Raw genomic sequence first — 12,769 nt, 5'->3', positions numbered from 1 at the left:
GGGCATGGTCTCGTTATGTTGCCCAGGCTGGCCTCGAACTCCAGCGATCCTCCTGCCTCAGCTTCCTAAAGTGTTGGGACTGCAGGCGGGCACCACCGCGGCCGGACGCGTTTGTCACTCTTTATTGAGGAATAAACTTGGAGTTCTTGACCCAGGCCCCTCGCTTGTTTTATCTGACTCTGGTATTTATCGCGTCAACTCCAATACCAAGTAGCCACCCCATCTGCTTCCGCAGGTCGGACCGATGGACGGCGTTTCTCCTTAGGTTTCGTGGTTCACACGGACCAAAGAGCCGTACCTACAGGCCGGGGCCCTCCCGCAGGGGTCCCTGGGAAAGTTCCTGCCGCCGCTCTCCGTAGCCCCGCCCCCGCGCAGGGGCATTTCCGGGTCCGGCCCGAGCGGGCGCACGCGCGGGAGCGGGACTCGGCGGCATGGCGGGCTCCGGAGCCGGTGTGCGTTGCTCCCTGCTGCGGCTGCAGGAGACCTTGTCCGCGGCGGACCGCTGTGGTGCTGCGCTGGCCGGTCATCAGCTGATCCGCGGTCTGGGTCAGGAATGCGTGCTGAGCGGCAGCCCCGCGTTGCTGGGTGGGTACCGGTCAGAGCTGGGCCGCGGGTCGGTCCTGGCTTCCCGAGTCGTTCTGGAGCTGGGCAGCCCGGCGCTTCTTTCTGTTTAGATGACGATGTTTTCAACGACAGCGTTTAGGTTCTTCAGGGAATTTCTGTGTATAAAAAGTGATTTGTCATGCTGGTTTTTCCCTCCTAGTATTAGAGGAAAGATATTTTTTAACCAAAGTTGGTGAAAACGACCCGTAATTTGGGAGTCATTGCTATGCAGACTCGGGTGAAGGCCAGAGAAAGAGTGTGTGTGTGTGTGAGATGGAGTCTCGCTCTGTCGCCCAGGCTGGAGTGCAATGGCGCGATTTCAGCTCACTGCAACCTCCGCCTCCTGAGTAGCTGGGATTATAGGCGCGCCACCACCCCCGGCTAATTTTTTTGTGTTTTTAGTAGAGATGGGGTTTCACCATGTTGGTCAGGCGGTCTCGAACTCCTGATCTCATGATCCAACAGCCTCTACCTCCCAAAGTGTTGGGATTACAGGCGTGAGTCACCGCGCCCGGCCAAGAGAAAGTATTTGCTTTCTGAATCTCGCCTAATTCCTTTCCAAACCCTTGTATTTGCTGTTCCTACTTTGAGAATAATTGAAAAAATATAATTGAAGTCGTGGTGTTCTTTTAATTTAGCAATGCCTGGGTGGGAACTTTTTCACCTTTGTAGTAAAAATTCCTCTTTTCAGCATTTTAAAAATTCAAATATTTTATTGTGTGGAAACTCCCGTAATTCCTTCTTTAAAACACGAGTGTGCAGACCTCTTGCGGATGTTGTGCCCAGAACACCATCTCACCAAAAGTTAGGTGAAATTTTCTGCCGGAGAGGCTAGTACTGAATATGGTGTGGGAATAACATAAGCAGTTTAAACAACATAGTGTATGTGGCCAGGTGCTGTGGCTTATGCTGTAATCCCGGCACTTTGGGAAGCCGAGGCGGGCGAATTACCTGAGGTCAGGAGTTTGAGACCAGCCTGACCAGTATGAGGTGAAACCTCGTTTCTATTAAAAATACAAAAATTAGCCGGGCATGGTGGCATGCACCTGTAGTCCTAGTTACTCGAGAGGCTGAGACAGGAGAATGGCTTGAACCCAGGTGATGGAGGTTGCAGTGAGCCCATATCGTGCCACTGCAGTCCAGCCTGGGTGGCAAGACTCTGTGTCAAAAAAAAAAAGATGCTATATATATGTGTCTTACATATTCTATGTGTTAAGAATATATTAACAATGGGGAAATATCAAACAAAAAACTAACATTGTATAATTACTTTCTCTTCTCAGGGTTTCAGATTTATAATTCATTTTTGTTTAGCAACTTGTTTTTAAAGCACTTCCAAGCATACCTTCCATTTATAACATATCTTCTTTCTTTTTTATTTTTTGAGATGGAGTTTTGATCTTGTTGCCCAGGCTGGAGTGCAATAGCACAATCTTGGCTTGCCTCAGCCTCTGCCTCCCGGGTTCAAGCAATGCTCCTGCCTCAGCCTCCCAAGTAGCTGGTATTACAGGCATGTGCTACCACGCCTGGCTAATTTTGTGTTTTTGGTAGAGATGGTTTTTCCGTGTTGGTCAGGCTGATCTGGAACTCCTGACCTCAGGTGATCCGCCCACCTCAGTCTCCCAAAGTGCTGGGATTACAGGCACTGCACCCAGCCAGCATACCTCCTTTCCCTTGAGAGATTCCAGGAGAAGTGTATTAGTTCCTTACTGCTGTTGTAGCAATTACCACAAACTTAGTGGTTTAAAACAGCATAGATCTGTTACCCTCACAGTTCCCATTGTAAGAGGGATTCTGTAAGTCAGAATCCCACACAGGTCTCAGGAAGCTAGAACCAAAGTACCACCAGGCAGGGCTGCTTTCTTTCTGAAGGCTCCTGGGAGGATCTGTTATCTTACTCATTCAGGTTGTAGGCTTGAGGGCCCTGACATTCTATACTTTCTGAAGCTGTCCCTTTCTTTGGATCACAGCTCCCTTCCCTCCATCTTCAAAGCCAGCAATAATAGCATGTCAAGTCCCCCTAACCAGAGGTTTGGAATCTTCTGCTTTCTCACCTTCTTGTCGCCATGACCCACTCATCTTTATCTTACCTTTTTTTTTTTTTCCATATGACTAAGTAGGATCTCATTATCTTCTTTCTTTTAAGGGCTGTGTGATTACATTGGACCCTCTGGATAATCCAGTATGATCTCCCCATTTTAACGTCAGCTGATTAGCTACCTTAATTCCATCTGCAAGCTTAATTTCCTTTTGCCATGTACAGTTAACATATTCACAAGGTGTGACTCCAGCGACTGGGACGCAGGCATCTTTGGGGCCATTATTCTGCCTACTGTATGCCTGTGGAACATTGTCTAGAATTTTTTGCTTTCCTTGTTTTAATACAGCAACCTTGGGTTAGTGTTTTATTTTTTATTTTTATTTTTTTTGAGACGGAGTTTCGCTCTTGTTACCCAGGCTGGAGTGCAATGGCGCGATCTTGGCTCACCGCAACCTCCGCCTCCCGGGTTCAGGCAATTCTGCTGCCTCAGCCTCCTGAGTAGCTGGGATTACAGGCACGCACCAACATGCCCAGCTAATGTTTTTGTATTTTTAGTAGAGACGGGGTTTCACCATGTTGACCAGGATGGTCTCGATCTCTTGACCTCGTGATCCACCCGCCTCGGCCTCCCAAAGTGCTGGGATTATAGGCTTGAGCCACCGTGCCCGGCCTGTGTTTTACATTTTTAAGGCTGTGCCCTGAAAATCTGTGCAACCCCCTTAGGAGTAGTTTTACATGATGCTCTTGGCACTCTCTTAACTAACTTACTTGTTTTTTTTGAACAGCATTGCAGACATCTTTAGTTTTTTCCAGAGATTTCGGTTTGCTTGTATTTGTCCGGAAGTCACTCAACAGTATTGAAGTAAGTTAACTGTTTTTGTTTTGATGTTCTTGTATATTCCTGAAATGACTCCTCTTACGCAGATTTACAACGTGTATCTCTTTCATTACAGTTTCGTGAATGTAGAGAAGAAATCCTAAAGTTTTTATGTATTTTCTTAGAAAAAATGGGCCAGAAGATGGCACCTTACTGTCTTGAAATTAAGGTAAGAAGTAAAAAAAAAAACCTCATTACATTATATATCAACTTATATTTAACTTACGGTGTAAGGAACTTGGATTTTTATTTTAAAGATTAAAAAAAATTCTCCTTTCTCAATGGGGAATTTGCTTATTGTGTTACAAAAGTAGGCTCTTCGTTATTTTTTAGATTCAGTAAGCAAAGGCCTTTGCCAGGGAAACTACTTTGATAATTTTTTTGGTAACTACCTTAATTTTTTTCCTGAGGAGATGGCAGCGGCACCCTAGGCTCCCTGGCCCCCTGAAAGCGTTTTTACACATGAGATAAATAATACCTTTCACAAAAAGTCATCACAGGTAGTATTTTTTGAACTCTGGAGAGATTCCGGAACTTTTTAGTTGTTGTCATTAAGACGAGGTTTCACCATCTTGGTCAGGCTGGTCTTGAACTCCTGACCTCCTGATCCACCTGCCTCAGCCTCCCAAAGTGCTGGGAATACAGGCTTGAGCCACCACGACCGGCTGATTCTGGAACATTTTAAAATACAATTTTAAAAAAGGCTTTTTACTGGGCGAGATCGTGTTCCCTGTAGTTTGTGTGTTCCCTTTGACAACATTGGCTCTTTTGGGTCTCACATTCTCCAACCTGCTGTCTCCAGGTTTCCTCTTCATATGTTAGGAACTAGCAGTCATAAATGAGGTTGTTTCTTATTTGTACTTTGAAGTACCACATATCATGCATGGTAAGTTTTTATTGGTCCTGAATTTGCTTCTAGTTCTTTTGTGCTAATAGTTAATGAAGGATGTAGGAGGTATTCAATTGGAGGTCATTTTTAAGATGTTTTATACATTTTAACTAGATAAAATATAAAAAATATTACTTCTTTTTTTTTGAGACAGAGTCTTGCTATGTTGCCAAGGCTGGAGTCCAGTGGTGTGATCTCGGCTCACTGTAACCTCTGCTTCCCAAGTTCAAGTGATTCCCCTGCCTCGGCCTCCTGAGTAGCTGGGACTACAGGCGTGTACCACCATGCCCAGCTAATTTTTTATGCTTTTAGTAGAGATGGGGTTTCACCATGTTGGTCAGGATGGTCTCAATCTCCTGACCTTGTGATCTGCTGGCCTCAACCTCCCACAGTGGTGGGATTACAGGTGTGAGCCACCATGCCTGGCCTAAAATATTATTTTTAATGGTTATTAGTCATTTTTGTTTTTGGAGACAGGGTTTCACTTTGTCTCCCAGGCTGGAGTGCAGCAGTGCGGTTGTAGCTCCCTGCAGCCTTTGACTCCTAGGTTCAGTGGATTCTCCTGCCTTAGCCTCTCTAGGGCCTGGCTAATTTTATTTCTTTGAGACAAAGTCTTGCTCTGTTTCCCAGGATGGAGTATAGTGGTGCGATCATGGCTCACTGGAGCCTCAAACTCCTGGGCTCAAGGGATGCTCCTGTGTCAACCTCCTAAGTACCTGGGACTATAGGCACAAGCCATTACGCCGGGCTAAATTTTTTTTTAATTTGTGGAGATGGAGTTTCACTATGCTGCCCAGGATGGTTTCCAGCTCCTGGCTTCAAGTGATACTCCTGCCTCAGTCTACCAAAGCTGTGGGATTACAGACATGAGCCGCCGAATTCTTCATCTTGCCCGTCTTTTTTAGTGGATGTTTTCAATTTTATTCCCTTTTGACTTCTAGGCTATCTTGATTGTAATCTTAATGTTTTTAATAATTGTCTCAGTAGTAGGAGTAGCTGATACTTTCTGGAGAGTGCTTTACAGTTTACAAAGTTTTTTAATATATAGTTTGTCTTACTTAATTTTAACAAAACTCTGTGGGTTAGTTATTCCTAATCTCACTAGCTTATGAATGAAACTTAGAAGGGACGAAACTCACCTGTCTTTTGGAGCCAGGGCCTCAGTCCAAAACACATGTTGTTTAGTTATACTGTGCTCTTTTCCTGTAGAGCCCCAGCCATTCTTCTCTGAATGTCTTTTTTTGTTTGTTTGTTTTTCTGTAGCTGTACCCCAGAACTCTGAAATCTTTAGTCACCCTTTTTATATTTCATTTCTTTCTCTCGATACATGGCAGTAAGTACTATAAGAAGTATATAAGGAAGAGTGACTTAAAAAAAATTCCACTGAGGTATCTGTTTAATTTGTATTTTTTTTTGTTCTTGTTGATACCATTACCACAGCATATTGCATCAATGTTTTTAATTGTTTTTACTTTTTGGCTGGGCGCAGTGGCTCACACCTCTAATTGCAGCACTTTGGACGGCTGAGGCAGGTGGATCACCTGAGGTTAAGAGTTCAAGACCAGCCTGGCCAACGTGGTGAAACCCCATCTCTACTAAAAATACAAAAATTAGCAGGCATGGTGGCAGGTGCCTGTAATCCCAGCTACTTGGGAGGCTGAGGCAGGAGAAACCCTTGATCCTGGGAGGTGGTGGTTGCAGTAAGCTGAGATTGTGCCATTGCACTCCAGCCTGGGTGACGAGCGATATTCCGTCTCAAAATAATAATAATTTCTTTTTCTTTTCTTTTTTTTTTTGAGATGGAGTTTCGCTCTCGTTACCCAGGCTGGAGTGCAATGGCGCGATCTCGGCTCACCGCAACCTCCACCTCCTGGGTTCAGGCAATTCTCCTGCCTCAGCCTCCTGAGTAGCTGGGATTACAGGCACGTGCCACCATGCCCAGCTACTTTTTTGTATTTTTAGTAGAGACGGGGTTTCACCATGTTGACCAGGATGGTCTCGATTTCTTGACCTTGTGATCCACCCGTCTCGGCCTCCCAAAGTGCTGGGATTACAGGCTTGAGCCACCGCACCCAGCCGATAATTTTTATTTTTATTGTTTATTTTTATTTTGTGAGACAGGGTTTTGCTCTGTCATCCAGGCTGAAGTACAGTGTGCAATTGTGGCTCACTGCAGCCTCCATCTCCTGGGCTCAGGTGATTACCCTATCCCACCTCAGCCTCTGACATTGCTGGGACCGCAGGCCTGTGCCACTATGCCCAGCTAATTTTTGTACTTTTTTTTTTTTTTTTTTTTTTTGTATAGACAGGGTTTTGCCTTGTTGCCCAGGCTGGTCTTGAACTCCTGAGCTGAAGTGATCTTCCCATCTCTGCCTCCCAAAGTGCTAGGATTACAGGCATGAAGCACAGCATCTGGTCAATAATATTTAATCAGTACATTTACATACTCTATTTATTTGTTTATTTAGTAAGACAGGAGTCTCACTGTGTTGCCCAGGCTGGAGTGCAGTGGCACAGTCTTGGCTCACTGCAACCTCTGCCTTCCAGGTTTAAGCAATTCTCCTGCTTCAGCCTCCTGAGTAGGTAGGGTTACAGGTGTGTGCCACCATGTCCAGTTGATTTTTGTATCTTTAGTAGAGATGGGGTTTCACCATGCTGGCCAGGCTGGTTTTGACCTCCAGACCCTGTGATCCACCTGCCTTGGCCTCCCAAAGTGTTGGGATTACAGGCATGAGCCACTGTACCCAGCCTAATGTTACATTTTTGACAGCTAAATACTAAATTTTGGTATTGTTCCTCTTGGAGATGTAGTTTTAGATATTGGTGAGTCTTAGTTTTTATATCTTATTGATGATTTTGGTTATGTCTTTTTTAAAACCTAGAATACTTGTACCAGTGTTTATACAAAAGATAGAGCTGCTAAATGTAAAATTCCAGCCCTGGACCTTCTTATTAAGGTAATTATGTTTCTAAGTACATGTATTTTATATTAAACATAACTTTGGAAAGAAAGTCAGAATTTTGAGTTTTGTTTTGGGTGAGAGTATTGGGGAAGGGTAGAATCTAATCACATTGATGTATGGGTAAGATACATCACTTGACAATACCCTGGCTTTTTGTTTCCAGACTCTTCTGTGTAGTAAAAGAAGAATTTTGAGTTGTGAGGAGAATGAAGGAGGAAAATGACTAAGGAATTTATTGCTCTTTCATTTATCGCCCTTACTGGCTTTGCCGAAACCTAATGCTGTTAGGAATTGCTGAAAGATCACCTTGTATCTCTGAGGTTTTTCCTAAAACCTTAGCAGTGGGAATGGGTTGACATGTTGCATTTAAGTGGTTGTTGGGGTCACTGTGACCTGTTTCTGTTTTTTTTTTTTTTGTATCTGTATTTTAGAATTCCTTTGTTTCTTGTTGGTCCTTGGTTTTGAGAGAGTGATTCTAGTCATCTTGGTTTCTTGGGAAGGTAACAAGCCTAGAGCACTCTTCCCCTGGTGTTCTTCCACCACCCACCTCAATCTCTGATGCCCAGATAAGCTGGGTTGGATTTGAATCCCGAGAGGCCAAGTGTAAATCTTTGAGACACACCTCATTCTGAGCCTTCGATGTGTACAGACGCACTGAGATAGAGGAATCCCCTTATTTTCCTCTTCAGAGAGAATGCTAATTTTTATTCTTTTTCTTTCTTGATTCCTGCACTTCACTGATGTACGAATTTATGTTCTTTTAGTTACTTCAGACTTTTAGAAGTTCTAGACTCATGGATGAATTGAAAATTGGAGAATTGTTTAGTAAATTCTATGGAGAACTTGCATTGAAAAAAAAAATACCAGATACAGGTGAGATGCATTTACATGTTATTTTCCAATAGTTTAGTAAATTAATATTAACAAATTATTAGTGTAAGATTTAGGTTTTCTGGCCGGGCGCGGTGGCTCAAGCCTGTAATCCCAGCACTTTGGGAGGCCGAGGTGGGTGGATCACGAGGTCGAGAGGTCGAGACCATCCTGGTCAACATGGTGAAACCCCGCCTCTACTAAAAATACAAAAAATTAACTGGGCATGGTGGCACGTGCCTGTAATCCCAGCTACTCAGGAGGCTGAGGCAGGAGAATTGCTTGAACCCAGGAGGCGGAGGTTGCGGTGAGCCGAGATGGCACCATTGCACTCCAGCCTGGGTAACAAGAACAAAACTCCGTCTCAAAAAAAAAAAAAAGGCCGGGCGCGGTGGCTCAAGCCTGTAATCCCAGCACTTTGGGAGGCTGAGGCGGGTGGATCACAAGGTCAAGAGATCGAGACCATCCTTGGTCAACATGATGAAACCCCATCTCTACTAAAAATACAAAAAATTAGCTGGGCATGGTGGCACGTGCCTGTAATCCCAGCTACTCAGGAGGCTGAGGCAAGAGAATTGCCTGAACCCAGGAGGCAGAGGTTGCGGTGAGCCGAAATCACGCCATTGCACTCTAGCCTGGGTAACAAGAGCAAAACTCTGTCTCAAAAAAAAAAAAGAAAAAAAAAAAAAGATTTAGGTTTTCTGTACTAAGGTCTTAGGTGTTTTACAAATGAATTCTTTTTGCTGACAACAAACCAGAATGGAACCAAACAAAAACGTGTGAAGATTTCCCTTCATAAAAACATTAATTTTTTTTTTTTTTGAGACGCAATTTTGTTCGTTGCCTAGGCTGGAGTGCAATGGTGCAGTCTCTGGTCACCACAACCTCTACCTCTTCAGTTCAAGCGATTCTCCTACCTTAGCCTCCCGAGTAGCTGGGATTACAGGCATGCTCCACCATGCCTAGCTAATGTTTTGTATTTTTAGTAGAGATGGGGTTTCTCCATGTTGGTCAGGATGATCCTGAACTCCCGACCACAGGTGATCCGCATTCCTCAGCCTCCCAAAGTGCTGGGATTACAAGCGTGAGCCACTGAGCCTGGCCAAAAATGTTATGTTTTTACAAAATGATTCCTTTAAAAAGGAAGCTCCTAAGACATGTCAAATATGGTTAATACATTTGCGTAAAACTTATCAGGAAAGAATGCAGTCCTAAAAGCTATGTGTTTTATATGTCCTAAAAATTTATTTTGAACTTAACATAATTTTATTTTGGTCATACATTTTGCTTTAACTTATTTAAATGTAGTTTGAGGCCTTCACTTGTCTAAATTTTGTTTTTCAGTTTTAGAAAAAGTATATGAGCTCTTGGGATTATTGGGTGAAGTTCATCCTAGTGAGATGATAAACAATGCAGAAAACCTGTTCCGTGCTTTTCTGGGTGAACTTAAGACCCAGGTATGATGAACTTTCTGATATTCTGCTTCCATAGACGTGATCGTGTTTTTCTCTTGTAGTGACAACTTCTTAAATCTTTCCTTTTAGATGACATCAGCAGTAAGAGAGCCCAAGCTACCTGTTGTGGCAGGCTGTCTGAAGGGGTTGTCCTCGCTTCTGTGCAACTTTACTAAGTCCATGGAAGAAGGTATTGCTTGGCTTCACTTGATTTTTTTTATTCAAAATCTGTAAGTCTAATGACAAATGCCTGGTTATTTCTTTGAACTCTTAAGCCAATAGTGAATTCATATACAGTAGTGGGAAATAATCCAGAGGGGCCTGTGTGCCTCCCCATTTCCCCTAGTGATGACGTCTTTCCCAGCTACAGCACAGCAGCATGGTTGGTGTTAACATCGCTGTTGTCCACGGAGCTTTGTTGGATCCCATCAGTTTAACATCGACACATTTGTGTATGTGTACTGTGCAATTTAAAAAAATTAAAAAAAAATTTTTTTTGAGACAATCTTGCTGTGACCTGGGCTGGAGTGCAGTGACACTTTCTCGGCCCACTGCAGCCTCCACTTCCCAGGTTCAAGCAGTTCTTCACCTCAGCTTCCTCAGTAGGTGGTACTTACAGTCACACACCACCACCCAGTTAATTTTTGTGTTTTGTTTTGTTTTGTTTTTTTGAAATGGAGTTTCGCTCTTGTCACCCAGGCTGGAGTGCAATGGCGCAGTCTTGGCTCACTGCAACCTCCGCCTCCTGGGTTCAGGCAATTCTCCTGCCTCAGCCTCTTGAGTAGCTGAGATTACAGGCACACGCCACCATGCCCAGCTAATGTTTTGTATTTTTAGTAGAGACGGGGTTTCACCATGTTGACCAGGATGGTCTTGATCTCTTGACCTCGTGATCCACCCACCTCGGCCTCCCAAAGTGCTGGGATTACAGGCATGAGCCACCGCGCCCGGCCCTGTTTTGTTTTATTTTTTTGAGATGGAGTCTCGCTCTGTCGCCCAGGCTGGAGTGCAGTGGCTTGATCTCGGCTCACTGAAGCCTCTACCTCCCAGGTTTAAGCAATCCTTGTGCCTCAGCCTCCCGAGTAGCTGGGATTACAGGCACCTGCCACCTTGGCTGTTTAGTTTTTTGTATTTTTAATAGAGACAAAGATGGTCTCTACTAAACATGGTCTTCACCATGTTGGTCAGGCTGGTCTTGAACTCCTGACCTCATGATCCGCCTGCCTCAGCCTTGTAAGTGCTGATATTACAGGTGTGAGCCACCGCACCTGACCAATTTTTGTATTTTTAGTAGAGATGGGTTTTTACTGTGTTGGCCAGCTGGTCTGAAACTCTTGGGCTCAAGTGATCTGCCTGGATTCGCCCGCCTAGGCCTCCTAAAGTTCTGGGATTACACATGTGAGCCACTGTTCACAGCCCTCATATATATATATATATATATATATATATATATATATATATATATGTGTGTGTGTGTGTGTGTGTGTGTGTGTGTGTGTATATATATATGAAGAGAGAGAGCGAGCTTTTCTTTCCTTTTTTTTTCTTTTTTGAGATGGAGTCTTGCTCTGTTGCCCAGGCTGGAGTGCAGTGGCACAATCTCGGCTCACCGCAACCTCCCTCTCCTGGGTTCAAATGATTCTCCTGCCTCAGCCTCCCAAGTATCTGAGATTACAGGCGTCTGCCACCATGCCTGGCTAATTTTGTATTTTTAGTAGAGATGGGGTTTCGCCCTATTGGTCAGGCTGGTCTTGAACTCCCATCCGCAGGTGATCTGTCTGCCTCAGCCTCCCAAAGTGCTGGGAATGCAGGTGTGAGCCACTGTGCCCGGCCCCAAATCTGTATTGTTTTAAGCTATTAAATTTGTGGTAAGTTGTTACGACAACACTAGAAAATGAATTTGGCTAACAGGTGGCAAATCTGGGATTTAAGCCTTGGACTGAGGCTAAAATTGATATATTTTTTTGATGCCATGATCATGTGACTTCAAGCACTAAATATTAATCCTAATAATTCATTCATTCACATATAGAAGGTGCCCAGGAAATACAGAGTGTATGTTTAAGTTATAAAAATAATTATAAGGCCAGGCCTGGTGGCTCACGCCTGTAATCCCAGCACTTTGGGAGGCCGAGGTGTCCCAAAGACACTTAGGAAGCATCCTTAGGGTGGATCACAAGGTCAAGAGATTTGAGACCATCCTGGCCAACATGGTGAAACCCCGTCTCTACTAAATACAAAATATCAGCCGGGTGTAGTGGTGCGCGCCTATAGTCCCAGCTGCTTGGGAGGCTGAGGCAGGACAATCACTTGAATCCAAGAGGCGAAGGTCGCACTGAGTGAAGAGCATGCCACTGCATTCTAGTCTGGTGATAGACCAAGTCTCTGTCTCAAAAAAAAAAAAAAAAATTAAAAATTTTGATTATATATAAAAAGATAAATATATATATATATATATTTTCCCCCCACCTTTTTTTTTTGAGATAGAATCTCACTTTGTTATCCAGGCTATAGTGCAGTGCTGTGATCTGGGCTCACTGATCCTCAGCCTCCTGGGCTCAAAATGATCCTTTGATTGTAGCTCTCCCCAAGTAGCTGGGGTTTACAGGTGCATGCCACCATGCCCTGCTATTGTTTTTTTATTTTTGAGACTGAGTCTTACTCTGTCACCTAGGCTAGAGTGTGGTGGTGTAGTCTTGGCTCGCCGCCACCTCTGCCTCTTGTGTGATTCTCATACCTCAGCTTCCCAAGTAGCTGGGCTTATGCCAGGCTAGTTTTTGTGTTTTTAGTAGAGACAGGGTTTCACCATGTTGCCCAGGTTGGTCTTAAACTACTGGACTCAAGCGATTTACCTGCCTGAGTCTCTCAAAGTGCTGGAATTACAGGTATGACCCAGTGCACTTGGCCCCAGCTAGCTGTTGTATTTTTTGTAGAGACGGGGTTTCGCAGTGTCGGTTAACTCCTGGGGTGAAGCAGTCCACCTGCCTCATCCTGCCAAAGGTGCTAGGATTATGGGCTAGAGGCACTGTGCCTGGCCATGGGTGCCATCTGTCTAAAGAGTGAAGAACCTGA

The 12,769-nt window shown here is 44.3% G+C and overlaps 1 protein-coding gene across 2 annotated transcripts in view; it reads left to right on the top strand.

The window, feature by feature from the left end:
- The first annotated feature begins 419 nt into the window (after positions 1-419).
- Positions 420-12,769, top strand: part of PRKDC (protein kinase, DNA-activated, catalytic subunit) — a 184,307-nt gene continuing 171,957 nt past the window's right edge. For both annotated transcript variants that reach the window (XM_003940866.4, XM_003940865.4), the window contains exons 1-7: positions 420-585; positions 3,430-3,506; positions 3,598-3,690; positions 7,293-7,367; positions 8,138-8,246; positions 9,588-9,700; positions 9,788-9,887. In XM_003940866.4, coding sequence (XP_003940915.2) covers positions 432-585; positions 3,430-3,506; positions 3,598-3,690; positions 7,293-7,367; positions 8,138-8,246; positions 9,588-9,700; positions 9,788-9,887 — 721 coding nt within the window. In that variant the 5' untranslated portion in view covers positions 420-431. The remainder of the gene's footprint in view (positions 586-3,429; positions 3,507-3,597; positions 3,691-7,292; positions 7,368-8,137; positions 8,247-9,587; positions 9,701-9,787; positions 9,888-12,769) is intronic.

This window comes from Saimiri boliviensis, chromosome 15, assembly GCF_048565385.1.
Source record: "Saimiri boliviensis isolate mSaiBol1 chromosome 15, mSaiBol1.pri, whole genome shotgun sequence".
Classification (NCBI taxonomy): domain Eukaryota; kingdom Metazoa; phylum Chordata; class Mammalia; order Primates; family Cebidae; genus Saimiri; species Saimiri boliviensis.
The sequence above is the reverse complement of the archived record's forward strand: the minus strand, read 5'-3'. Positions and strand labels throughout refer to the sequence as shown.